Genomic DNA, 27,371 nt, shown 5'->3' with positions numbered 1-27,371 from the left:
CTCACAGGCAGAAGTTAATTTGGTATAAATCAAATTCGAAATTATATGTTCAGAGCTAGGCAATTTATTTTGTGAATAGTTGACATTTCAAAACAAAGTATTGGTTTGCTGCAGAAAGTAAGGGTGGGTTTTTTTAATTTTAATTTTCAAAACACAGTGTTCCAGGTCAATAAATTATTCTGAAATTGACATGCAACTAAAATGCTTCTACAGAAAATCTCCAAATAAAGTCTAATTATAAACATTCTAATTTATAATTACGATCTATATATTGCATGACATGAGGGCATGGAAGTAGACAAATAAAAGTAAAAAGAGCAAAATAATACTGAATAAAGAAGCAATAAGTGTCAGCCTTGAACCCAGCAAATATCCTCAAGCAGGAGTACTAACTGTCCACAGTGACTCTTCTGCCAACTTAATTGTGCAACTGAGTGGCAAGAGAAGAGCCCAATCAATTATTATTCCTCTCCATGCATTCTTGGGACACAAACATGAGGTGGAATAGAAATACCTGATGCATAACCCTTGCTTTTCTTCATCGTCGCCTATAGTCAGAAAGCAGCACGGCTGTATAAAGCCCTTTGTGTGGGGAACGAGACACTGGTTTTCTTCCTGTACAAGGCTATGCCCAAATCAAATGCAGCAGGGTCAAAATTTATCATGGGAATTCCCTGGACTGAGAAATTTAGCACATTAGCTGGGCACAGCACTAAGTAGGAAGCACACTCTGGTAGCACAGTCCAGCATGGCAACAATTTTAACACAATGACTTAACAGGTATTTTCTGTTGCTTAGTCTTATGGTTCTATAATGTGATTATTGAAAATATATTTTTTAAACATTTTTTAAACTCAGGATGAAATTCTTCCCTGAGCAGAGGGCCAGTGTAGGCCAAGATGTCGCTTAAATCCCATTTAATACCTTTCTTAGAGGCTTAAAGAGGATTTTGATGGTGAATAGTCTTTGGACCAGCCTCCTTTACCAGCATTATTTCAGCATTGACTGCACTAAGGGAGAGGAGGAGAGGAAAGCAGGAGGCATTCATGCTGCCAAACCTCAGCAGCTAAGGTGCTCGGAACTGCCTTTCTTCTCATGCCTAAACCTTTTCACCAACTAAGCAGGAACATGGGGCTTCATGAGTCATAGCTTTGGCTCATATTTAGGTAACAAAAAAGCGTGGTTTGAATATCCATTATCCTCTTCTATGTTCGAAAAACAAATCTGCCACCACACCTCATCCAACCCCTGTTGCCCAATCAGTGCCTTTAAACTCATGAGAGAACGATGGTGGATCAAAGGCTATGAAATCGTTTTCAGCACCATATGGATGGACATACATTTTAAGGACACACATTTAGGGAGCATCACCTCATTCACCATCACACACGTGACTGGCTTGAACCTAGACCAGTCTTTCTTCCTCCTTGTGCTACTTTTGGGTCTCTTCAGCATTTCTGCATTTAACCCATGCCTGACAAAGGAACAAACAAGATCATGTACTAGTGCAGCTTCGTGTTTCTGACTTCCTTGAAATCTACTTCCTGACAGAAACATTTAACTACCTAACCAGACAATTGTTTCTTATATAGTATTTTTATTGCTAACTAATCCTGTAATACTCATGTCAAAATATGCCCATACGTTTTCATTTTGATCAAAAAACTAGCTATGTTTGCCATGCACATGATTGATCATACAGGTACAATTTTCAGGTTTAGAATAACATCTCCTGAGGCTTAGTACCTACAAAAGCACATTATTATGCCCGTCACGCATTTGAAGATAGAGTCTTTCAACTGAGTTCACTCAACACCCTCAGAATTTACCACTACAACATAACAATTGTGAAATCTTAATCTGATAAATCAACTCACTGCATCCTATATGCATTTCTCAAATCCGAAGCTGAATTTCCACAATTATTTGAATTAGTACTCATATTGAAACTTGATTTCAGTGTCAGAAAATGAAGGCCATTTCATTCTAAACCCTGCCTTCCCCACTGTTTTGGGAGGCTTTGCCAAAGGTAAATAATTGTTCTTTAGCACAGGAAGGATCACTATAGCTTTTGCAAGAGCTAGCTGAAAACCTGAGGACAGAGCTGGTGACCAGATGACTCACTGTTGGCATCTCCTTTGTGAGAGCTGCACAAACTGAGTAATTTTCAGAGAGGGAAACTGTAGGAGGACATCGCGCTCCCTCGTAGGAGCACAGTCCCTCAGAACTTGAAAAAAAAATGAGCACCTGCCAAAAATGTATTGCCTATAGCCAATACTTTCAGAAAGCAAAAGGAGAAATCTCTTCTGTGTTTTCCACCTTACCACATTATCCTCTGCCTTTATGGCATTTTAAATTGAGTTCTCAATCCCCTCATCAGTCGTTCTGAACCATAAATCACTTAAAGAGTTATTAGTTCATGTAAAAGGTTGACTATAGACTGTATTAACTGTGTCACAGGCTGGCTATATATTTAAGCTATATGTCACCTCACACCTCCCACACAGAACTTCCTCCCCCTTGAGTAACACCCATTAACATTTATAGGATGTTCTAATCCCAGCCTCAAATGTTAGTTTTTTCAAAGTAGGTTATCATTCACCCTTCTTGTCCCATGTGTCTCTGCTCTTGCTGCTTAATCGCTCAGTGTAATTAGAGTACAGAGCACTCACGCACCCTAAGAAACCCGGGTAATGCACTGGAAACCATTATGATTTATTTTGGATGCCAATTGCTGTCCTTACATCAAGACCGAGCCTCTACCTACGCCAAGAGCAGCTTCAATATTGAGACACTGTTATCTGTTCTAACATGTCCCAGCTTTTTAAGTAGCCGGCTGTTCAGCTATAATTATTTAGCTCCCACAGCATCACCCAAATGATGAGGCTATCTACTTCCAACTGCCCTACCAAGGCTGACCAGATTTGATTGTAGCTAGCAAGATTCACCTGGAGAAGGCAAATGAAAACTTATTTTTGCCGCAAATCCTAGCATCTCACTCTTCATATGTAGCCTGAAAATCTCATCTCTGTTTCCTTTCCCTCTTCCTCAGCATTGCAGCCCAAAGATGAAATTCATTTCCTCCATTCTGAACAGAAGGCTTGAAGAAAAAAGAAAGATAAAATTACTAGTATATATAGCATGAGACTATTCCTGAAGTAGTAGATCAAATTCTAGTGGCAGCACTTTGAGAATGAAGATGGCAAACTGTAAAAGATTCATAAGAAAGCCACAGGAATGAATAAAAAGCTGGGAGGTAAAAAAAAAAAAAAAAAGCAGCTGCTCAGTCTATCATGTTTAATGTTCAGAGGCAGCTTAATCTGTAACTTGCTCTATAATAGATGAAAAAATGCTTTCTAATAATACTAAACTTTTGAACTCATTGGTCAAGGAAAACACGCTTTCTACCCTTTAGTAAACTACCCCCTTTAAATGAAATAATGTTTACTAGAGCTGTTTAAAAGAGCTGTTTGCTGCTGTACCTGCACTAAGGGCTTCTGCTGACATTGAGATAACACCTCCTGATACCTACCAGTGACATAATTGTGCCAGCCGTACAGACCTGCCTTGAGTAACAAGGCCCTGGGGACATAGAACTCCCACCGTGTCACTCCTTTTGTTTACATCGTACAAGCTGTTATTTTTGCCAAGGTCAAACGTACCATTTCCATATATGTGTTAATTACAAAAAGGACTATTTTTCAAATGTCTGGTTTTTAAAAATAACTGTACCTTGCATATTTCTTAACTACAAAATCTTTGAGATGCAATAATCTAATTCTGAAGGATATTTAATTCTAATAATACTGACACCGATCCTGAAAGGATCTATATCCCAAAGGCTGAACAAAATCAGCACTTTATTCCAGCAGGTAATTTGAAACTTTAAAGCAAGTAACTATGAATGCCTTTGTTCTTAATTAAAAGTGGCAATTCTAGGCCTCCTCCTCATAGAAGCGCATTGCATTTTCATAGGTGGGCTGGCTCTCTAAAGTGCTGAGCATTCAGCAATTCCCACTGATGTTGACAGAAAATGCAAATCACTCGGCACTTTCGGAAAGCAAATCTTCAGTTCAGAGACTGAACTTGAAAATCTTTTTTTTAAAAAAAAAAAAGAAGCGATCTGGAGCTGATACCATCAGCATTCTTCACAGCAAGAAATGAGGAGCAGAGAGGAGCTTGGCTAAGTTTAAAGATCTGGAATACAAAACTTTTTGTATCGCTTTGTCTATGTAGCGGTAGCTATTGCTATTTAATTTCTTTTTTACATTGCACAAAGTCTTCTTGCCACTAGCACATCCCTCCAGATTATTTCTCACCAACAACATGGCATTTGGTCCTGCTTATAATTTTTAGAAAGGGAGAAAGTGGAAGGGAAACAAAGAGAAAGTTGGCTCTCTATCTTGGTCAGCCTCTTGTAAATTATTAATACTTAGGGCTCTCTGAATTCACAGGCGAGAGGGGAAAGCAAAACCCAAGGTGTTTTTACAGAACTTTAAAATTATATGAGAGACTCCACAGAAATGCAGAGTTAAACATTTTTATACTACACATGTATACTAAAATCTCTCTATATGATGCTATTAAGATATAGAAGAGTGCATGTCTGATAGTCGTAACACTTGAAAAAAGTCACGTGTTGTATTTTGTACCACACTAAGTGTTAATCTGTCAAAAACTCTCACTTTATACAGAATAAAAATTGTAAAGAAAGGTATGTACTGCCAGAAAGACATTAAAATCCCTGTGAAAGCAGGAACAGTAAACAGTGGAAAGGAAGTTAATTAACATCCCAAAGGGGGCCTCTTACTACTTCTCCCTGCAGGTTTTGGATGTAAAATGGTTACTTAGACACCTATTGTGTGCATGAATCTTCACCTAATTCTGTAGTTCAGTGAAGCTGCAGCAGAAGCTCAGGCCTACCATAGGTACATGGTAAATTAAAATACATAAATACTTTAAGGAAACAAAAGATTCAACAAATACATTATTTTAAAGATATATGGTAGTGATTCTTTAATCAAATAACAAAAAAAAAGAAATTCTGGAAATAACCAGGCAGACAGGATGAGCTCCTCTAATGGGGATTGTGGCAAAACGGTCTTACAAAAAAAGGTGGATGTACAGAAGAGAGTGAGATTCCGACAAGATTTCAAAAAATATTCTGCAGAACCAGCTAATCAGTGAAGGAGCACATGAATCCGGCAGACCCAGTTTGCCAAGAAACAAGCTGACAAGGTGTTCACTTCCGGTCTGGGACAATCTTCAGAAGGGAAGAAGACTTCTGATTCCAGCAGGATCTAATCCATCAGAGCCCTTCATACAAGGCTGGATCCCCTGGATAGCCATAAAAAAGTCAGAAAGCCTTGGTCACTCTGCACAGCCCGCCTTGCCGGTGATTTCCCAGCTCCGCTGATGGGAAGGAATTGCAGGGAGAGTGGCGTACACAAAAGCTGGGAGCCACTGCTCTCACAGCATCAGCGCTTACAAGGTCAGCAGAGTTTAAGCTGGAAATAGGAATGGACTTTTAAAGGGATTTCAAGCAAATCACACAGAAAAGTTTGCCAGGGAGGAGGGTTTTGGGTGATCCTGAAGACAAGATTGGAAGGCTTTCTAAAGTACATATTCTAGTTCAGAGTGGAGCAGGCAGAAATTGCCAAGCACAATATATGACCTATACTGTAAGAGCTGAACAATCCTAACGGTCCTCTGATCTTAGAACTCGTTAATTATGTACAAGAAGTACCACGGCCGTAGTAGGAAACCTAAATTGTCTAATCCTATCCCTCAAACTCGTGATGTTCACTTTAAAGCAATTAGTCCATTATCTGGGCCTTCATCTCTCAGGAGCCTCAGTAACAACAATATGGACAGCCCTACTGAATTAGCCCTTATATTCTTCATTCTTTGTGACTATTCTTTTCAGAGAGAAGGTGGATATTTGCCTTCAGTTTGTCATTTTCACATTTGAGAATACTTACTTGGAAAATACTGTGGATAAAATCATCAGGCCAATGATAATGAAAAAATGGCACAGAAATTGGACATCAATCACTGACTTGGCAATGAGATGACATGGTTATTCCATCATAAGAAAAAAAAAAACACACTGAAAAAAAAAGTGTTTGCCAGTCAGTATGTCCTGTTTCCACTCAGCAGCCAGTATGAAGCAGCCCTCCAATCCAGCAGATTTTACCCACAGCAAAATCCTCTGCAAATAGAAGAACCTCTATCTAGCAAAGAAGACATCCCATGAGTGTCAGTGGCATGGCAAGGGGAGACACAGCACGACTGAAAATATATTCCAGCTATTCTTAGGGGCACTACTTTCTTTCAGTTGGAGCGATGCTGTGGCTGAGCCAGTTTGCTTTAGGAGTAAGGCTACTAGTCCATTAAGGCTGGACCCAGGGGACCACAAAAGTACTGCAAATCTCATTTCTAGCTCAGCTAGACCCACAAATCAGAGAACGGTGTATCTGAACCCTGAAAAGCTTCAGGCTCTGCCACTGATTTAGTTCCAGGATTCCTAGTACAAAAATAAATTTTAAAAAAAAAAGAAAAGTGATATATGTGCACTGTACCTTTCTCAGTTTGGAATCCCACAGTCTGAAATAGAGCTGCATATAAGGGACTGCTGCATATCGACACACATCTCGACAGGACTGAGTCACACGACTGCTGACTGGCCTCCACATACCTCTCTGCTAGCCACAGCTGCTCCAAAAATTATTTGAACCAAAATGGATCACAGAGGGTTTTCCTCTGTTAACTTTCACCACTTGATTCCCTGAGCCAGACCTCCATATGCAATGGAGGATGCAATCTTTTCTAAGGAAAAGCATCTCCTTTCCTGTGACAGCAATGGCCTCCAGTTGAGTTCCATGAAAGAGCTGTTTGGCTCCCAGCTTCTACAGTTTGCTCAAACGCACTGTTCTTCCACCATACACCATGCAAACGTCCATAAAGCAATGAAATTGAAAGCAAAGAACAACGCTTGAGACACGCATGCATCATCATGCTCAGATCATTAATGTGAGGAGGTGTTTTGTAGCCTTGACATGTGATGCTATTTATGTTGCCATCCCAAATAGTTACCTGTATTTAATTAAAACAATATGAATATTGCAGTGACAACTTTTTGTGTGAATGCCATCATTAAATCTCTCTCTCCTAGCTCCTTCCTCTCCCTTTTGCTATCTCAAATATTTTCTTCACAGTTATCACCAGGATATTACACTCCATCTTTCCCACAAACTTGAGTAATTCACTCTGGTTGATAACCATATCAGAGGATAGGGCCTTCCCCCTCTTTCTTCAAATGTAAATGGAAACTCCTTCCTGGATTTATTCAAAAAATAATTTTTCCCTGCTGACAGAGTGTTTGGCATTTGACTCAAAAGATTCCATAACAGTGTGTTTTGCAGTATGCACAGGACAAGTTATACATGAAATTGCAAGACATATGCCAGAAAATGATACATTGGCTTTAATCTCTTTGCAGAGATATTTAGAGGATATACATTCTGCAGGTCTGGGATCCGCACCCAGAGGAGTGGGTGCAGTGAATACATGATTTCTCTCCTCTCCCCACCCACATCTTAGCATCAGCAGAGAAGCCAGCATAGAATTAACATAAACACTTAACTTTTAGATTATTCCCTCCAAGTTTACAAAACTCTAAAGCAAAAAGAGGTTACGTCGCAAATGGAACTGTATTATGCTAAAGTCAAAGGGGACGCTGACTATTTGAAGAAGTATGTCCCTTCCAAGCAGAACGTCGCCAGCAGAGCAGACAGTCATCGTCATCCATACACGTAGCGTATTGCATTTTAATGCCACACTCTTTGCGTATATCAGACAGCACAAGTACGTGGTAATATTTAAAGGTAAGACATTACCTAACTGCTTCAACATATGCTAGACACAAGCCCGTTTGACGATACAAGATCAAATGTTTGCCAGTTCAGTCTGCTGTTAAACTGGACCCTCTTCTAGACCCTGACATCTCCTCTGTATTCAGCTGACTGTCACTCTTAGATAACCACAAGGACACCTTATCTGTCCCATTTTGAGCACTACTTTAAGAATGAAAATAAGGCTCCAGACAATGTAGTACCCAGAGCACTGACAAGTGTGTCAGGGCTCACCCCCAGAGTCCCAGCTCGGCTTTGGTACACCATACCTCCCCATGCAAACCCAGTTGCTGTCGGAGTGACTTGAATCTGTGCCTCCTAAGACAAAGAGCCTAACCTACACATCCTGTGATTTCTTTCTGGGTATGTGCCCTTGCTCAGCTCTGTTAGGACAGAGTTCATCAGGCAGCAACCAGTAGCTGTTTGTCCCTCTCTGAGGACCATCAGGTGCTACTGAACACGGAGCTCCAGCTGCCTCTGGATAGACATCTTATTTTACACCACTGACGCAAACCTACTGTCCTGTTCCCCATCCTTACCAAAAGTAAATGTGACTCTTACTTCAGCTTGCAAGAACAACACATGAGTTGACTTTGTCGACATCATTCATGACTGGACTTTCTGGAAAAGGCATGCATGGCCTGAACAATTTTCTTAAACTTTGAAGGAGAAGAGTTTTATTGAAAATACAGATAAATTTTTAGTAAAAAAAGAAAATAAAGAGAAGGTCTATTTATAATACACGTAGAGTGTAACTTCTTGTCAGATAAATTAGGCAAAGCACTTTCTACTTAATTACAGAATAGAAGTAGACAAATAGGTATTACATGTCAATAAGTTCACATTCTCCTTCAGATTTTGTGGAGTCCTGTGCATTTTCCAGAGCTCACCCTTCTATGCCAACCAGCTCTTCAAAGGTATTACAGTGTATTATTACACAAAGATGAGATTATATCAGGATTACCACAAATTATTTGTAGTAGTTAGAGAAAATAAAATAATCTCATCCCCATAGTATGAATACTCTTCCCTCTTTCTGATAATATACCCCACTTCTGGAAGATATTTTTTTCAGCTCGTCAAGACTCACTTTGATCTTCAGAAACGAGTGAAAGAATTCTAACTTGCATACACAGCCTCCTTGACTGTATGTGTTTAGATTCAAAACAAATTCAGCCTGTCTGTGCATCACTTGTGGCACTGCTCCTACAAGAAACCAGAAAATATATGCCATATTCAAGGGAAAATGTCCAGATGCAGAAGGGCAGATATCCAACTTCCATTAAAGCCCTTGTCTTCTTCCACTATGCCTCTTCCTCTAGTTTCTGCATGGTCATCTTTTGCCTAATGCAAATTACCTACTGCTGAAATTGATAATATTGACTACTAGAATGTTTAATTCCTTTATTTTAGGGTTATTCTGCTTTTTTTCCTGTAACAAATGTGTCAGGCTGCATCTTTGCTGATTTACATGAAGTTGTGAACTACATCTAGTGTATGTAGAGATTTTTATTTCATTATGTTGCAAAACACTTATTTGCATTTTTGACCAACTAAAGTTACAATCATGGGGACAGGAAAAAGAAGAAATATTGTATCACGGTTATTGATCCAAAGCCATAAACTATCAAGCACCCTTAACTTCTAGGACCTGGTCCAAGGGCCGTTGGAATCAGTGAATTACTGCCATTAATTTCAATGGGTTTTGGATGAGACTCTTTACAGATGATCATTTTATAAATTCTCTAGTTTCTAAAATAACCTAATTACGAAATTTTGCCTAAGAGTCTCATCTAGAGTTTGCTCCTGCTCTCATTGAAATGAACAGCACAAATTAAAGACAATAACTTAGATCAGAGAGCTACACCTGAGCTTTGTTTTATTGACTGAGCCCGCGTAGGAACATCCAAATAGATAAAGACACGTCTATGGGGTAGCAAAGCGGAGTTCCCTGAACGGCATCAGGATCGCACTCCAGACGCATTTAACCATCAAAAATACTCCAGACAGAAGCCTCTGCATTTTTATACACTTGCTGTAACCTGTGGTCATATTTTGTAACAAAGATGTAATTCACACAATTGCAACTGGTTGAGACATAGACTAAGGATTGTGCTTAAGTGCTTAATTCAGTTTAAATGCTTTGGAAAGCACTAGATCTGCTGCTCATGTGCTCAAAGGCTAGCGAGTTCAAGTACTGACGAAGAACAGCCTAACTTAGAAGGCAAACTGCAATTCTTCAGACGGTCGGTCAGAAAAAGTAAAGGTATTATAATGCTTTATTATAGGAGTCATAAATATCAAGCAAAATAAAATATTCAGTTCAATCCTGACAGAAACTACCTGAATGCATAATAAAAAAAAAAATGTTTATTATTATTTTTCATGAGCTTTTTGTGAAAATATTACGCAAAATTGCAACATAAACATCAGATTGCAGCAATGGGAGACTTTGGAAAGAAGTGAGGGGGGATATATGAGTTTCTGAGTCACTGCTGTACATTTCCTAAGCATTACAACTATACCACAATTATTTCTCAAGCTATTAAAAATCTCACGTGTTCAAGGCTCCGCATTCTCTTTTCAAGAGCTAACGATGTCACAAACATCACCTGCGAAGCCCTAACAGGGAGAACTACTCCCTGGTCTGTGATTATGCAATGATAAGGATCCAGGCCTTTCAGGCATATCTATTTATTGGCGACCTCAGAAAATAGGCTGAGGACCAAGCGGGCATGATAAGCCACCTGCCCTTCTGCTTACCGTAAGTGCAATGAAGGAATAAGGTAATGTCTGAACCGAGTGAAAAAGTTTGCACTGCTATTACGTATTTAATGGCTATTCCAGCCATTAGTCTATTCCGTTTTGGTGCAATCTAGTGCTCTTCATGAAAACTAAGTTATTTACTTGTCACTACTAAGCATGCAATAATGGTCCAACTGTACTCCAAATATACGCATTCGCCTGACTTAGCATTCCATAACCATCCATTTATTAATTGCTTAAAAGCATTCAGTGCCACACAGCAAGCTGGCAACATGACCCTGATTCTTTATGTCCCTAGAGTACAAAACAGTAAAAACACAATTTTAAGAAACCGATACTCATTCCAGAACAAATAGGGCATTTTTTCCTGAATATTTTAATGCTAACTACCTAGTTGAGAACCCAAAATCTGTATTAAGAACTTCAAAATATTTTGACTGAAATGAAGTGCAGCACCTTATTGATTATGTTATTACTGTACGAAGAAGGAAGATCTTGCCTAGGCTTCTCTACTTCCTATGCATGTGTTATTTTTGTAACAATTCCATCCAAGGGAAGGATGCAAATAGAATAATGTAATGAAAACAGGATCAGGAGAACTGCGATTTTTTTCTAACAAGTACCTCACTTTATGAAACAGGTAATGCCATTCAGAAAATCCCCCATAATTCTTTTCATTATGATTGCAGAATTCCCTGAGATTCATTTTTTTAAGGAAACAAACAGCTACTCTAGGCTGGTCTCGCCTGTATTCCCTTTCAGTATCTCAGTCTTTTTCACGCAACGCAACACGATGGCACCATGCTTTCTCCTAAATTACATCTTCAGCAATATTGCCCTCCACGCATTTCCGCTCAGAGACATCTGAAAAAATTCTATTACAAACGTATGTCAATAAAAAAACCAGACACCCCAGGAGGAGAGGCTTTTGCAATAATTTTAGGGACGGAGACAGTGTCACGGAGCAGCACAGCCTGTCTTCGCTGCTCCCAGCTTGCGCCCCCCGGACCCTGAGAATCGAAGGGGAGAAGACGGGGGCTTCCTTAAATTACAGCCGGGAAGATTTTCAGTAGCCGCTTGCTTTGCCCGGGGTTGTCTTGGAAATGAGCACCGGGCGCTGGCGTTACCCAAGGACCGACTGCCATCTTCAGGAAAGCCTCGATACTGAAGCAGCACGCGCCCTCCGCAAACACACGGTTATCGAAGTTGTGACCAAAACCAAACGCAGTCGGGGGTGGCTGGTGGTGGGAACCAACTTAACAAAGCCCTCGCCTCGCTCCCTGCCTCGCTCTCTCTGCCAGGTGAAGGAAAGATGCTTCCCAGCGCAGCACCGCGCGGGGCTCCTCGCCCAGCCCAGCCCAGCCCAGCCCGCCGGCCGGCCCCGGGCAGCGGTCCGGAGCGGGGCATCTCGCGGGCATCCCGCCGCGCCGACGGGCGCTCCGCGGGGAGAGGAACTGCAAATTTAACTCTTTCCCAGGAGCGCCTCCCGCCCGCCGCGCACCCCCCGGGCGGGCGCCCGGCTGCTCCCGCCGCGCCAGCCGGAGGAGAGGGAGGGAGGGAAGGAGAGAGGGAGACCCGGCGAAAGCCTGCGAGAGCCTCCCCGCCTCCTCCTCAAGCTACGGTTACGGCCGCTGCCCTTCACGTCCCGACGCTGCACGGGATAAATCGGGACGGCGGCGTGCGCCCGTTGGCGGGGAGGGGGAGGAAGGCGGCCGGCGTGCATCTGTTGCCGAACGGGTAGCTGCTGCGGGAGGGATGCGGCCGCAGCTTTGCTGGGCGAGGGAGCGCCAGCGAGAGGCAGCCTTCCTCCCACCCGGGTACGTGCGTGCCAAGGGCAGCGGATCCCGGCCGCCACCAGACGCCCCCGCCGCCCGGGCACCCGCCCGGGCCCACCCGCGCGCTGCCGGGGGAGCCGCTCCGGATATGCGCGGCGAGGGCAGGATACGGCCCGCCAGCTCCACTTCGTCTCCCTCCGCCGCCGGTCGCTCCACATCTGCCGGCGGCTTGCGGGGCTGTGCGGGCAGGGCGGGCTGGCAGGCGCCGGGCAGCGGCCCCGCCGGCAGCCGCAGCCCCGGCCCGGGCGTCCGCGCTGCCCTTGCGCCCCGGCACCCGCAGCGCCCCGGGACTGGGCGGCGGCGCCTCCCCCTGCGCCCGGCGGCGCGGGGCCCGCGGCGGTCCCTACCTCCGTGTCGTAGAGCCGCAGGTCCAGGAAATAGGGGTTGAGCAGGGACTCGTTGCGGATCTGATCCATGGCCAGCTGCACGGCGGGCAGCACCCCCCGGCCGATCTTGCTCTTCTGGTCCTCCTCGGACTGGCTGAGCGGCATCAAGCCCATGATGGAGATCGGCGTGGTGGCGTTTTGGGGCAGCCCGGCCGCCCCCCGGGAGCTGCCCCGCGGCCAGCCCCAGCCCGGCGGCGCCCAGCCCAGGCACAGGAGCAGCAGTAGCATGGCAGGGTTGGAGGTGGCAGCGGCCGGTCTCCGCGGAGAGGGATGCATGCTGCTGGATGGGGGGGAGGAGGAGGAGGAGGAGGACTGAGGGGGGGGGGGGGGGGGGGGGACGGGGGACGGACAGAGAGGCGGAAGGTAGCCGAGCCCCTCTCAGTCCGGGCGCATCCCCCGGCGGCAGAAGCCAAGGCGGGAGGAAAAGAGCCGCCTCTCTCTTCTTCCCCAGGAGCCTCGGGGTCTCCTCTCTCTTCCCCCTCTCCCCTCCCCTGGCAATAATCCTTCTGGCAATGGCGCCTACTCCTTCCCAGGTCTGCCAGCTGCAACCACCAGGAGCAATAAATAAATAAATAACCCCCACCACCACGCACACACAGACACGCTCCCCACCACCCTCCTCCTCTCTCCCCGGAGGCAGTGCAAGGGAGCGGGACCTGCCTCTGCCTCCCCGGCTGCTCTCCCCGCTGTCCGCTCAGGGAGGGACAGCACCTCTCAGGCACGGAGGGGGGGCCCGAGCAGCCCTCATTGAACACGTCCCTCCTTCCCCTCTCCTCCTCCTCCTCCAAAAGAAAAAAAAAAAAAAAAAGGGATGCTCCGGCAGAAAACGCCGAAGAGGAAAAAGCCCCCCCTAGAGCCGGGCAGACGGACGAGCGGAGCGGTGCCGAGCCGGGGCGGGGGTGCTAGTGCCGCATTCCCCGGGAGCCGGGGCAGCGCAGCGGGGCGGGCGCCCCGCGGGCCGGGCAGCCCCCGCCGCCGGCTGGAGGTGCCGCCCGCGCCCGCCCTTCGGCCGGGGCAGAGCCGCCGAGCAGGATGCGCAGCCCGGGGCCGGGGGCAGAGCAAGGCGTGGGGCGGCCGGACCGGGGCCGGGGCGGGCCGAGCTTCCCTCACGGCATCAGCGCTCAGTGCCCGCGGGTCGGGCACCTTCTCCAGGTGGAGCTCTCAGGGCGGGCGCGGGCGGCCGCGGGGCGGCGTTTCTGTGGCCGCTGCCCGCCCGCCGGCCCGGGGACGCCGGCAGCTGTCGCGGCTGCCTCCGCGCGGCGGGTGCCGCACGCCCCGGCCCGCGCGCCCTCCCCGCGCGGAGGCGCAGTCGCCCCACGCGCGGCCGGGCACGGGCGGGGGCTCCGCGCGCACTCCCCGCCGCGGCCCGCCCTCCCTCCCCCGCGCGCACGCGGCGCGCGAACACGCTCCCGCTCCCGCTCGGCCCCGCCGCCCGCCCCGCGCGCTCGCACGCTCACGCGGCGCCCGGGCCGCGGCGGCTCTGCGGCACCGCCGGGGCCGGGCGTCGCGTTAACCGGTCCCTTTTCCCCGCAGAACCGGCGGTTTGCTGGAGCCGGGCTCCGCTCGCGGCTGCAGAAAACGACGGCTGCAGCAGGGCTACGGAGTTCCCCCCAGGGTCGCCACAACTCCGCGAGCAGCCCGCGGCAGACGAGCCCTTCCCGCGCATGTTCGCCCAAACGCATCTCATCGGACGCGGGGCATATCCCAGCCCTTCGCCGAAGCTTCCCGCCTTGCTCCCGTGTGTCCCCCCCCCACCCTCCACCCGGCGGGACGCGTCCGCACCGCCCACCCTCTGCCGCGGCTCGCGAAGCCCCCGGGCAGCGGTGCGCTGATTCGCAGCCTCCCGAGAAGACGCGGGAGGCGACGCGGGTCGCCGTGCGTTCCAGGGCAGGTCGAGCCCACGCAGGAGGTGTTACCGGCAAAAGGGAAAGCAAACCCTGCCCGAGGCACCTCACTTTCTATGTACATCCGTAATTTGCCTGAAGTCACTCGCAGCAAACCTTTCAAGATGAACCTAATACATCTAATTTATCTCACGTATGCAACAGCGGCTTCTGTGCAATAAATTGGAAAGAATCTTCATAGATTAATAAATTCTAAGATCATCGTGTTTTGACCTTGGGCTGAAAGGCCTCACCCAGTAATCTCGCAACACTCGCTGCCTTACAGCCTTTCCCTCTGAATGACATCCAGCAGTGTTGACTTAAAGACATCCGTAATGAAGAGTCCACCACATCTCTTGACACGTTATTTCAATCATCAATTAGTTTGCTAAGAGATGTGTCTCACACTCAGTAACCGTTTGTCTTATTCCAGCTTCCAACCACTGGTTCTCGTCATGCCTTTATCAGCTGAAGGGGTCATAGGATCAGTGATCTTCTCCCATGCATATGGGCTAAGATTAATCACTGCATTTTGTTTTTGTAAAATAATGAGACCGGCTTTCCCTCACCTCAGGAATCATTCTTGGAGGCGCTTTCAAGGCACCTCTCCTTTTGTCACTTTATGTGTGAATTGGCCTGTCTGACTGCAACCTGTCAGCACTTGGCCACCAGCAAAAACCTCAGCATCTCCCTCAGCAGCAGCCACTTCCGAGGGCTGGGCAGGTCAGGAGGACTAATCCCTACAGGCAAACCAGCCAGTTTGTTGTCCTTGTGGGGCTGCTTCTATATGGAATACTCTGCACCGTGGTTTGGATCCATTCTGCCTAAAAACATGACCGACTTTGCTCCTGTACATCTGATCTTGCATTAGGATAAATCAAACGATGTGCTTTGTTTGCACAAGTGACCTGTCCTGCAGTTTCTTTGTCACCTGCAAACTTATCAGTAATTAATTTTCCTCCAGAAAACTGGTTATCGTAACACTAAGAACAGATCGTCCTAGGATGAAAACAGAAAGAGGTGCCATATTGACTTTGTATAATGTTATTTTTAATCAGAATTTCATATGCTAAATGACGTTTCACCATTCTTGACCTGATCTGCAATAGATACCAAGTTTGTCAAAATCTGTTTCACAAAAAATCATTCTTCATTGCTCGTGTCCTGTGTTGTTCTGTGATTTTCTCCAGTACTTGGCTACCAGGACTACAGCTACTTGGATCACTCTAGGTATCATTTTACAATGTTGGCACTAGATTAACACATGCACTCACACCGTCTCTGGAATGTCATCAGCTTTCTAAGCTGCTTTTTCTTTTTTCTTTTTTTTTCAAAGCAATTTCCCAGTTTCTAAGGACTCAGTCTTTCTGAAAGAAAGCTGGAGTCCAAGTTATGTGGTACAACAGAATTAATACCTTGAATGCTCTCAGCAGCTGCTTGACGTCCTTTTTTGTTACTGATGCAACAGCAAACATCCCTTTGTTATTTTAAGAATTGGATGCACCTTCTCGCTTCTTTCCAAACACAGGTCGGAATGACTTATTGCACAGTGCCATTGAGGCTGGAGCTGGAGGCTTGCCCTCACCTGGGAGGCAGAGCCCGGCTGCCCATGGTACCCGCACAGCACGCCGGGAAGTCAGACGCTGGGGAGGCAGGTCAGAGAAACACACCTGGGCAGTGCTGTGTCATGGAGCTAATGTTTATCCTGGAGTACAAAAACAGTTCCAAAAGCAGACCTAGGAAAACAAGGTTTACCCCCATTTGCCCAGAAACCTCAGGTGGACTTTTGACAGGTAGTGTCTGAAGATACCTTCCTCATTTTTGGGGCGCTTGGCAGGAGATCCTTTCTATGCATCGTTCTGTGCATCGTTCTGCCTGTAATGTGAGCCTGGGGTGATGGTTCATCTGTATGCGCATTTTTGGTTTGAAGGTGGCCACCTCTGGTCAAATGAATGCCAGTTCCTATGTCTGAACTGCAGAAGTCTGGAGTGTTGCTGGATATCATTTAAGCCAAGGAAAGCTGCACTTCAAATTACAGTATTTAATAATATGGTACTTCTGACCTTAATCTTTTTGTCACTGCATTCCCTGTCAGCAAAACAGGAGTGCTTTTCCCTCACAGTCACGCTGTGAAGATAGAGGAGTAAGTATTTGGGAAGCACTAATACACTGTAACTTCAAGTTCAAAAAAAAAAAAAAAACCAAACCAAAAACCTAAGAAAATAACCTTTATTTTTCAGGCTAGAGATTTAGTATGGGGAAGTAAATAAGGCCATATATTGAACAATGAGGATTAGGCAAAGTAAGCTTCTCAAAATCCTTCCTGTATACTCAGTGAGGCATGAAAAAGACAATTTCCACATCTTTTGTAAAAAAAACCCAGGGAACATAATGCAAGAAAATCATGTAATTAAAGACAATAGGGTAATAGATGCAGTGAGGCTAAATTTAGATTTAACAAATAATTTTATTTCTGACAATTTTAAATATTTCATTTGCAATCTTATCAAAAACTTTGGTGTTGAACACATACAAGTTTTCAACATGATGTATATGTGTAGTTACACTTTGTAAACACTGCTTCTTTCCAATTCTCAGCACTGACAAATTTCTTCTTTCAGAGGTACTGTCCTTTGTTTATGTGTAACAGATGCCCAGGTAACAGTTCATTATAAATAAAAGGAGGCCTAAAGGAGAATTGCACCAAACTGCTTATTAAAGATTGTGTCAGGCACAGCCACCTGCCCAGCTGCCTTGTTTTTTTTCTCTCCTTAGAAATCCCCAGAATGTTTTGCTACCATGGAATCAGTAAAGTGCATCCCCTAGGACAAAATCCTCTGAAGTAGCACACATCCTTTATCTGTTATGCAAAAAGGCTTTCTATTCGTATTTGGTGGTCCACACCATACACCTTCTTTATCTGTTTATTCCTTTTTGGCTAAAATATCAGTTCACAGGAATTGTAAATCCTGTTCTCTTTGCTCGAAAATCTGTCACTTTGTTCCTTTCATTTTACCCAGTCACTTCAGCTTTTCAATCACATGAATCCCTCAACTGTGTTTCAGTAAAAAAAGCTATGTCAAATGTCTTCCTGCTAATGATAATTTCCAATTTCTCCCAGTTATTACTAAGTCTTCTCACAGTGTATGCACAGTTAACATTTTTGTTCTTTATATATTCTTTATATTTGCTCATCACAGAGTACCTCATTCATTATTTTCAGGTTTAAGTATCTGTACTGGTATGAGTCCCTTGACCACTTTTTCTTCAGCTGCAAGTTAAATACAGTCAGAGCATGGATAAGTTCAAGAAACTCAGAAAATTTATTTTTCCCTTACTACCAAGAAAGAAATTGCCTCTGCTGCAAGTGCTCTCCCACTCTGGGAGATGGTCTGATGCTACATGAAACAAGTGACGCTACCTATCAGGCCAGTGACTCACTTCCTGCATCTTCCATCTTTTTTCTTCTTGCTTTTGGAGTTAGGAGAATTCACTGAGGAGGTCCTGCCCTGTTTTTGTCTCTAACCCTCTTTGGAAATCCTGGAAGCCTCTAAAAGTATGTCATCTACAGCAACGTCATTCCTGTGGGTGCTGACTAGGACTGGTCTTGACAGGCTTTGTCTATTCGTATAACTGTCAGTGAGTAATGGATTGAAAAAAAGATTGAAAACTGTTGATCTAGGCATAGTAATTTCAGTACTGCATATACACACATAATTGTTTTCCTCTGTAAATGAGAAGTGGAAGAATGCTGCAATGCTCTAATTCAAACCCACCTATTGCTGTTGCAGTCAATTGCTCGCACCTCAACAGAACTGGGAGAGATCCCCACTCCCTCTCTTCCCTCCCTCCCTTGGACTTTCCCACCTACCTCAGCTAACTTGCTAGCACAGTCAAAATTTTGCCTTTGTTACTATGCTGATTTTGGCTAGGATAGAGTTAATTTTCTTCATAGAAGCTAGTGTGGGGCTGTTTAGGATTTGTGCTGGAAACAGTTATGTTAATACAGGGATGTTTTTGTTATTGCTGAGCAGTGTTTATACAGAGTCAAGGGTTTTTCTGCTTCTCACACCGACCCACCAGCGAGTAGGCTGGGGTGCACAAGAATTCGGGAGGGGACACACTTGAGACTGCTGACTCCAACTGACCAAAGGGATATTCCCTACTTTATGATGCCATGCTCAGCATACAAAGCTGGGGGAAGAAGAAGGAAGGGGAGGGACGTTCAGAGTGATGGCATTTGTCTTCCCAAGTCATGGTTACGTATGATGGAGCCCTGCTTTCCTGGAGATGGCTGAACACCTGCCTGTCCATGGCAAGTGGTGAATGAATTCATAGAATCATAGAACAGTTTGGGTTGGAAGAGACCTTAAAGATCATCTAGTTCCAACCCTCCTGCCATGGGCAGGGACATCTTCCCCTAGATCAGCTTCCTTGCTTTGCTTTGCTTGGGCACAGCTTATGCTTTACCTGTTAAACTGTTCTTATCTCAACCCACAAGTTTTCTCACCACGACAGTTACAGGCCTATACATCATTCTCAAATCCTGCTAAAAAACCTGACAGTTGCAACCGTATATACGCAACTGCATGATCCTAACCCTATAGTCTCTCTAGACATCTTGATTGCTACATCTCTACACCAGGGTATCAGAATAAAGCTCAACTTCAAATTAATCTTCCTATCTAAGGGCTTTAAGGGAGCCAAATGAAATCAAAAGAACATCAAAGATTTTGAATTGCCAGCCCAGCAGTATCACTGTGTAACTGCCCGTGTTTTCCTACATAGGGAACATGAGCCTAGACCCATCAGTCCCGGTGTTACCAACTAACATGAATTTCCCCTTCCAGTAAATCTTACCACTTCCTATAACAAAAATTGAACACAGTTTTGAGTTTTTGTTTCAGCAGAGCTAGCAAGAAACACTGCTTCCAATTCATGTTGACCGATGCATATACAACAGTGACTGTTGTTCTGAGAGTTTGTGCAAGCTCCAACAATTCTCCTTCACGATGGTTCGGTCAAGACTGCACATACAGAGGTTTTAGTCGTTTATTTCTTAGATGGAAGGTTCATATACTGTCTTCTGTTGAAGTGAAAATCCAGTAAGTTCTAGCCCATGTTGAAGACCCACAATATTTAAATGAAAGGAGAATGGTAGAAGAATAAAAGAAAAAAAAAAACCAGCAAAATAGTTACCTGATGAGTTGAAAGAAATATGATAAAGAATTAGGCACCAGACTGCAATCTGGATTGCAAATTTTTATTTATTTATTTTTTAATAAAAGAATACAAAGACTAAGAAATAAGCATTTTTTAATGACTTTTTTTATAATTCCCAAAAAATCAACATGTTCAATTAGTACTTACAATCCCAAATTCTCATTTGGGGATAATACCATCAGATAATTTAAATTAAAGACTCCTTTCATATTACTATTCCCCTCATGAGGTATATTCAGCACAGGATATGGAAAATGGGGAAAACATTTTGCATGGTTTAGTTTCACGAAATACTTCTCCTGGCTTAATCTTTTGTGCCTTAATCGTGCCAAATATGCCCTATACCTAGGAACATACAAGGAACATCAGACATGGGGAAAAGAAGGAACCTGAGAAAAGACACAATCATGCTGATCCAGCATAATGCCAGTGAACATGGGAGAGGTTGTATTCACAGCTAGGCAATAGGGAAGGAATAAAATCTGTTTGGAAGACAGATTTCTTCATCTCTATCCTAGAACTATATGGCATACTGTGCGCTGTAGAACAATTTGTTTGATCGATTTCTCTATATTTAAAAAATGTCCTTTTTTGTTTTGAACAGCACGATGGTACAAAATAGAAGGAGGAACCTTGGATTTCCCACTTTGCATTGCTAATATCCCATTATTTTAACCTAAGGTTATCAATAAGCTTGAGTTGCAAGTTTTGGTTTTATGGGTGCTTCACATGTTTCGTAGCAAAGGGGAAAAGAAACATGCTGCTCTAAGAATAAAAGGAAGATGAATACTAAGAAAGGGGGGGACCGACTGGTTCTTGATTTGCCCTAGGAGGCCAGAACCAGATGAAATATCAATTTGCAACAAGAGTCCTCCAATTTTTCCATTTCTGTGAGACAATCAGCCCCTTTCTCTGCTGAGGAGAAGCCCCCAGTCCACAGTCCATTTCTCAGCAGGTAGCCCTGACCTCCTGCAAAGGAAGTTTGAAGATGTGCATTGTGACTCAGATGCTTGATGGAATCCTTCCCTCTCCAAACCTGAAGCCAGATATCAATATAATTCCAGTGAGCTGAGAGAAAGAAAAGGCTATCAAGGAGAAAAATGGTAAGTAGATGGACTAAAAGGCCAGGATATGGGGAGCAAGCTGGCAACTGCTTTTTAACTCAACATAAGTGTGTTTGCCAAGCAAATAGTCAACCCAGGCTAGCAGGTTTGCTAATATATGAGAAAACAGCTCAGCTGCATGTAACTAGAAGCCCAAAACATCAATACTCCCTCTAAATAAATGCAGAGTGGTAAGACGTATGGAAAACAATTTCCAATTACTAAGTTTCACTTGCATATCATCACCTGGTGATGAAATTTTGAAGTCCTAAAACTAAGAAAACCTCATTGACCATGGAGATCAATGAGAGTTTTGCCTACAATTTTAAATAGCTGGGCTCTCATTAACTTACTAATGTAATTCAATCAACAGTCAAGAGGGTAAAGCAGAAATTGATAGAAAAACCTTGCTGTGTTGCTGGAGCTCTCACAGGTTGCTCATGCAGCCTTTGTGACTCCACAAAGTGCACACCATGGCTGCTAGCAGGTGAACAGAAGCATTATTGAGTTCAGCAAAGGGAACCTGCGAGATCATAAAATAAAGCTGTCTCCTCCCAAGTGCTACAGGGATCAGAGCCTAAGGGATCAGCAAAATGATTAAAAGAAAACCAGTGACCATAAGAAAAAAAAAACACAACATAGTTGTAAAGACAGTTCCCACTCTACTGAATCACAAAATATTTTATTAATTCTAACATCAATTTCATCAGTCCAGCCCACAGAGACAAAACCTTAAAGGTGCTCACAAAAACATTCCATCTACATGGGTTTACCAAGACCTTGGAAGAACCTACATATGCATCTCCCACAGGAAGAAAACCCTCACCCAACACCCGAATCATATAGATATATCAAAATGACACGAGCTTATGAGGACTCAAAGAAAGATCTGCATATTTTTTAGAGAAAACATGAACAAAGGCAAATGATGGTAGAAATCCCAAACTAAATGAAACAGATGCCAAGACTTTTGGGGAAAAATGTTGAAATCGTCATGCTTCTACAAATAAGCATACCTTCAGCTGATACAGAAATAAACTTTCCTAATGAGCTGAAACCGTTTTCATCAACGTTGTAATGATGATGGTCAATGACCAAATACACTGCTATACATGCTACTTGTCTGAATGGGTAAGGCAGATCCCACACACCACAGCAGAAGACATCTTGTACTGGTGCAGATTAAACCCCATGTTTTCAGTAAGTACATGTGTCGACATGAACAACTTACCAGAAAAGGAGTTCCCAGAGAAAATGCAAGTTATAGCTCAAAGACAATTCTTTTTGTATTAATATCAGCTGCATATCATATCAATTAGTTACAAAACCATTTTTGTTTATACAAGCATTTTTATATGAACCATTTAAACATTTACACTTTAATGAAAGATGTAATTTCTTAGATTCATTTTCTCTAACTGTAATTTTGAAATTTGTGAAAAGAATTATTGCTAGGTCTGATCTTGCAAGTTATATGCATGTTGAAAATCCACATAATGTTAAAGTTTTGCAGTCTGAGACACAGCCACATAGCTAGATCCATGTGAATCTAAATAGCTTTTCCCAGAGCGTCACCTTTCAATATTGTTGCCTTAGTTCTTTAAGAAAGATGAGAAAATCCCCATTTTACTCCCAAACCAGACTTAAGCATGATTAGAAACTCGTCAAGTGCCATGAGCATCTAAAATTGTCGCAGCATTTAAATATATAGTATTGGCAAGCATGTGCAATCTGTATGCATCTAGATTGGTATTTGTGCAAAAATATGCAGATCTGCTCTGCCTTCATGTGCAAATCCACACTGTCCTCAGTGAAAGGTTTGTGGTAGTCACTTAGGGCAGAATCTGGCCTACATTCACCTTCTTGGTATTTAAGAGACAAGAAGAATTATTAACTACTATCTGTTAAAAGTCCCAACTGCAGAATGTTTTAATAGAAAAATAAACATTTTGGCAGATAACATTAGTGCAATTATTTTGACTGCCTTACTTTCACACAGTAGATCAAAAAAACATATTGTCACTCGTGAAAAGAACCTAAGACACTTCAGAAGCAGTTATGTAGCTGCCAAATAAAGAGAAAAGAGGAGCAGATTCTGTGGCATGATATAACCACAGCACTTACATTACGTAGGTCTCCATGCTTAATGCCTTTTAATGCTCCAGAAAAAAAAAAATAAAATCCAAGGCTTGTAAACTAATTACAGTTCTTTCCATACAAAAATATATCACTTATGTGATTTTCAAAAGGCTAACTGCTGACTAGAAAAAGAACATTTTCGTATTCAGCCACATCCTAGATGACATCTGGATCAACTTCTTTCTTTGAAGAACCATTTTTGGTAGTCTGAGCCGGTACACGGTCGTAATAATGGTGCTGGGTTACCATTGTAAGCGTTTGACTCAGCTTGTACACACTTCTGGGTGTGTACATGGAACAAAGTACCATCCTGCAAAAGACAGAAATAATATATGCTTTTCAGGTCTTAAAAAATCACAGACATATCACTGTGTTTTAAAAGTAACAGAAGACATTAGTAACATAAATATCACACTTATTCTTCTCATGGGGTCACACAGTGAAGCTGAAATGACTAACTTCAGGATCTCTGAAACTTTATCAGAAGACCCTGCTTTTAAACTTACATTAACGTTGCTTTAGAGTGACTTGTGTCTTGACATCTAGCCTGTAAAGGACGCGCTAACTTCATTCACTTCCATTGCCTTGGTTACTGCACCCGAATATTGGCAGAGAAAACCAAAGCCAAGCACAGGTATTACCCAAATTCACCAACTTATTGCACATCTGGTAAGTAAAATGTAAATGTTGTTATTTAAGTGTAGATGTGGGATATATTTTTTAAAAAAAAACCCTTCCCTTTTCTTCACAGGGTGCAGTTTTAGTGAAAAAGGCAAAAGTATCTAAGCATGCCTCTTGCCTGCAGATGTGTGTGGAGTTAGCCTGCTTTGCTGGACGGCAGCACAGCTGCCTCGGAGCTGCAAGGTCTGACAGGCCTTCACAGTCAGGTTCCCCAAAGAACGCATTTTGAGGCCTCACGCCCTCCTCTTATGGGAGTCTCCAAGAACATTTCATATCCAGTTCACGTCGTTCGCTCCAATCCCAGAGCGCTGTCAACTGGGGTAGCGAGCTGCAAAAAGTCGGTGTGGCACATGCGGAGAACTGCTCTGCTCCAAGACCATTCCTCTGGTGCAGGTGACGCTCCCACACGTAACCATTTCCAGAGCCTCTGGCGGCTTCAAAAAGAAAAGTGCCAACAGCCTGTTTCTGAGCATAACCCTGACTCCTTTGAAAGTCTGCTCCTTCCATCGTCAGGAGTGTCGCACTAATTGCGCCTCGAGCTGCAGCCCCTGGTGCCCAGCAGCGTGTGCTCGCTCACGGGCTTGCTGACAGACTTAGCTGCTCAATGACTTTCTTGCTTACGTCATGATAATTCAAATTTTTGAGTGGACTAATCAATACCTGCCTCACTCATTTTTGACTCAGTGCCTGCAAGAACTTAATTCTTGCCAGGCTGCTGGGAAGGCTGTTCAAATCTTTGATTATGCTGCATATATAAGGACAGCTTTTCCACTGTTTGACACTTCTCCGCACAAAGCAAGACAAATGTGGTACTGACACCTCACCCATCACTTGCCTTGAAAGGTGGGGACACGTGATTTCGATCTAATGCAATAGAAGAAGATGAATTGGAGCAGAGCAGTACTTTCAAATCACACACAGGCACAAAGTGATCACAAGAAAGTATCACAGAATCATAGAATGGTTTGGGTTGGAAGGGACCTTAAAGATCATCTAGTCCCAAGCTCCCTGCCATGGGCAGAGACAACCAGGTTGCTCAAAGCCTTATGCAACCTGGCCTTGAACACTTCCAGGGATGGGGCATCCACAGCTTCTCTGGGCAACCTGTTTCAGTGCCTCAGCACCCTCAGAGTGAAGAATTTCCTCCTTAGATCTAACCTAAATCTCCCCTCTTTCAGTTTAAAGCCATTACCTGTTTTCCTATCACTACACACCCTTGCAAAAAGCCCCTCTCCAGCTTTCTTGTAGGTCCCTTTTAGGTACTGGCAGGCTCCTAGGTCTCCCCAAAGCCTTCTCTTTAGAAGAAGATTTAAAATAATTCTTCAAGTTTCAGATGCTAAAAGTTAATGATAAGGAATGCAGTGGAAACAGATGTATCCCAAAACTATGTTTTCTCAATTATTTCCTCAAGTGACTGAGGGTCATTCAATATATGTTATCTTCAGGATTAATGCATACAACCTTGAGAAATTTTGTTAAAAGTCAGCATTAAAAATGAAATGTCATTTATAAAGCCAGCCTTTTAAATATTTTATTTTACTCAGTAATATCACTGTGAGCTTCAGTCTAGACTACATTTAGTGAATGGACAGTAGTTTTGATATTTTTCTTTAGAATTTACTCTGTCACCTATCACTGGTGGTAGTATCTACGCATGAAATCTGTCAACCATGGAGCCTGTAGAGTTTAGATGCATTATGCAGACACATTATGTAAATACACCATTTTGATATATTATGTGACCTTTTCCCTTAGCCAAATAATAACACTCCAGAACCTCACCAAGGCTATCATTTTTCATCCAATTTATTTTCTCTCAGGCATCCAGGAACTCCTTCAGAGATTAAAAACTACTAAATGCAAGATTTTAAAAGATCATATGTTATGTTTCTTAAATATACTCCATACTTCTCAGTATTTCTCTTCTTCAGGAGTAGGCATTAAAGTTGAAGAGAGGTACAGATTTGCTGAATCCCCACAGCCAGTAAGAAGTGTCCTATGTCGGGGCAGGAGTAGGGCAGAAGGTATTTTTTGATGGTGCATCAAATTACACAACTGCACGTTACACTGCAGAAAAGTTCCAGGAGCACTTCTGGTGCTCATGAGGAGGGTCACAAGAGATGGTCTGCAGAGGAGAAGCAGTTTCTCAAAAGCAGAGAATAGTTGAACAGTGGTATGTGAAGTATCATGGATATATGGTGGTATAAATACTGGGAAATAAAAGAAGTCAACGAAGGGAGAGCAGAAGTATGCCAGCCATGAGACTGGCTGGGGAAGGGGCATATGGAGGCAACTCAGTTCTCAGGAGAGGACAGTAGAGGTGAGATGTGAGAGAGAATTGAGCAGCTCACAGGAAGCGCTCAATGTGGACAGAGTGAAGAGAGACCTCTGCCGACCTTCCCAACTCCTTTGAGGTTAAGAAGGGCGTTTTCCTTCCCCTCACCTTCCTATGCTTTATGACTGGCATACTCTTCACCTGCACGCTGCTGCTACCTTGGTTCTATGTTCAGATATTAAAAGTCAAGATAGCATATTTATCCCAGAGATATATGCTGATGTTGTGGCCTGTGTGATGTGTAGGCAGTAAGATAAAAAATAATGACAAAAAAATATCAACAATTCTCCTTCCACTCACTCCCAAAAAAAACAACCCTCAAACCAAGCAGGCACACTTACCTCTCTGAAAACAAACTTCTGGTTTTCAGGTATACTGTGGACGTTTTCTTGACACAAGTACATTGTCAAGTAGTCGGTCCCTGAATCAACTGCTGCACAGACTTCTGGCTGTCGGGTGTTGTAACGTATTTCATTATGGGATGTGTACTCAAAAAACTACAAATCCAAGAGAAGAAACAAAGGACAACAGTCATTTCATATGTACACAAGAAAATATTTGTAAGGAAGATATACTCAGATACTATAATTAAGTTCGTATATAAAGTTGCTATTGTGGAAAGACATTCTGCCAAAAATATTCAAAGAGTCTTAACTTCTGCCGCTTGCTTACTACTTTACAGAAAATCAATCTCACCACAGCACTGCTTTACTCTGGTACCACTTAAAACATGAAATGCTGAATAAATGCCCTGGAAAACAGACATTCCAGCATTAAAGAACTTACACAACTCAACTGTAATATTCTACTTTCACTTTCTAGATCATCCTTAAAAACAGGATGGAAACCAGTTCACAGTCTGACATTATGCTTTCTTAATTCAGTTGTCATAAAACAATGTTACTTTTAATTAAGGAGTTGCTCACTGTATAGTTCAAATGAAGTTTGGTCAATGTTTATTTCCAGTTACAAAGTACTCGGGATTCACGGTGACAAGCATTTTACTATATAACATATTCAGATACTATTTGGAGCAAATCAGCTACAACTGCTTTTAAACATGAACAGAACTTTAATAAAGACAATTTACTGGCTTTGCTTGTACAA

At 43.6% G+C, this 27,371-nt stretch overlaps 2 protein-coding genes across 3 annotated transcripts in view; both read right to left on the bottom strand.

Annotated features, from left to right (window-relative positions):
- GABBR2 (gamma-aminobutyric acid type B receptor subunit 2) overlaps positions 1 to 14,069 on the bottom strand; it is a 505,163-nt gene extending 491,094 nt beyond the window's left edge. The window contains exons 1-2 of one of the 2 annotated variants that reach the window (XM_086609138.1): positions 14,044 to 14,069; positions 12,862 to 13,180 (exon numbers count right to left, since the gene is read on the bottom strand). In XM_086609138.1, coding sequence (XP_086465264.1) covers positions 12,862 to 13,176 — 315 coding nt within the window. In that variant the 5' untranslated portion in view covers positions 13,177 to 13,180; positions 14,044 to 14,069. The other variant, XM_086609140.1, reaches the window with a different exon arrangement.
- Positions 14,070 to 23,420: 9,351 nt separating this feature from the next.
- Positions 23,421 to 27,371, bottom strand: part of GALNT12 (polypeptide N-acetylgalactosaminyltransferase 12) — a 49,138-nt gene continuing 45,187 nt past the window's right edge. Inside the window, exons 9-10 of the mRNA XM_086609137.1 lie at positions 26,606 to 26,761; positions 23,421 to 23,558 (exon numbers count right to left, since the gene is read on the bottom strand). Of these exons, the coding sequence (XP_086465263.1) occupies positions 23,421 to 23,558; positions 26,606 to 26,761 (294 nt within the window). The remainder of the gene's footprint in view (positions 23,559 to 26,605; positions 26,762 to 27,371) is intronic.

The sequence above is a fragment of the Tauraco erythrolophus genome, chromosome 3, assembly GCF_009769465.1.
Source record: "Tauraco erythrolophus isolate bTauEry1 chromosome 3, bTauEry1.pri, whole genome shotgun sequence".
NCBI classification, from domain to species: Eukaryota; Metazoa; Chordata; class Aves; order Musophagiformes; family Musophagidae; genus Tauraco; species Tauraco erythrolophus.
This window is presented reverse-complemented; position numbering and strand designations above follow the sequence as displayed.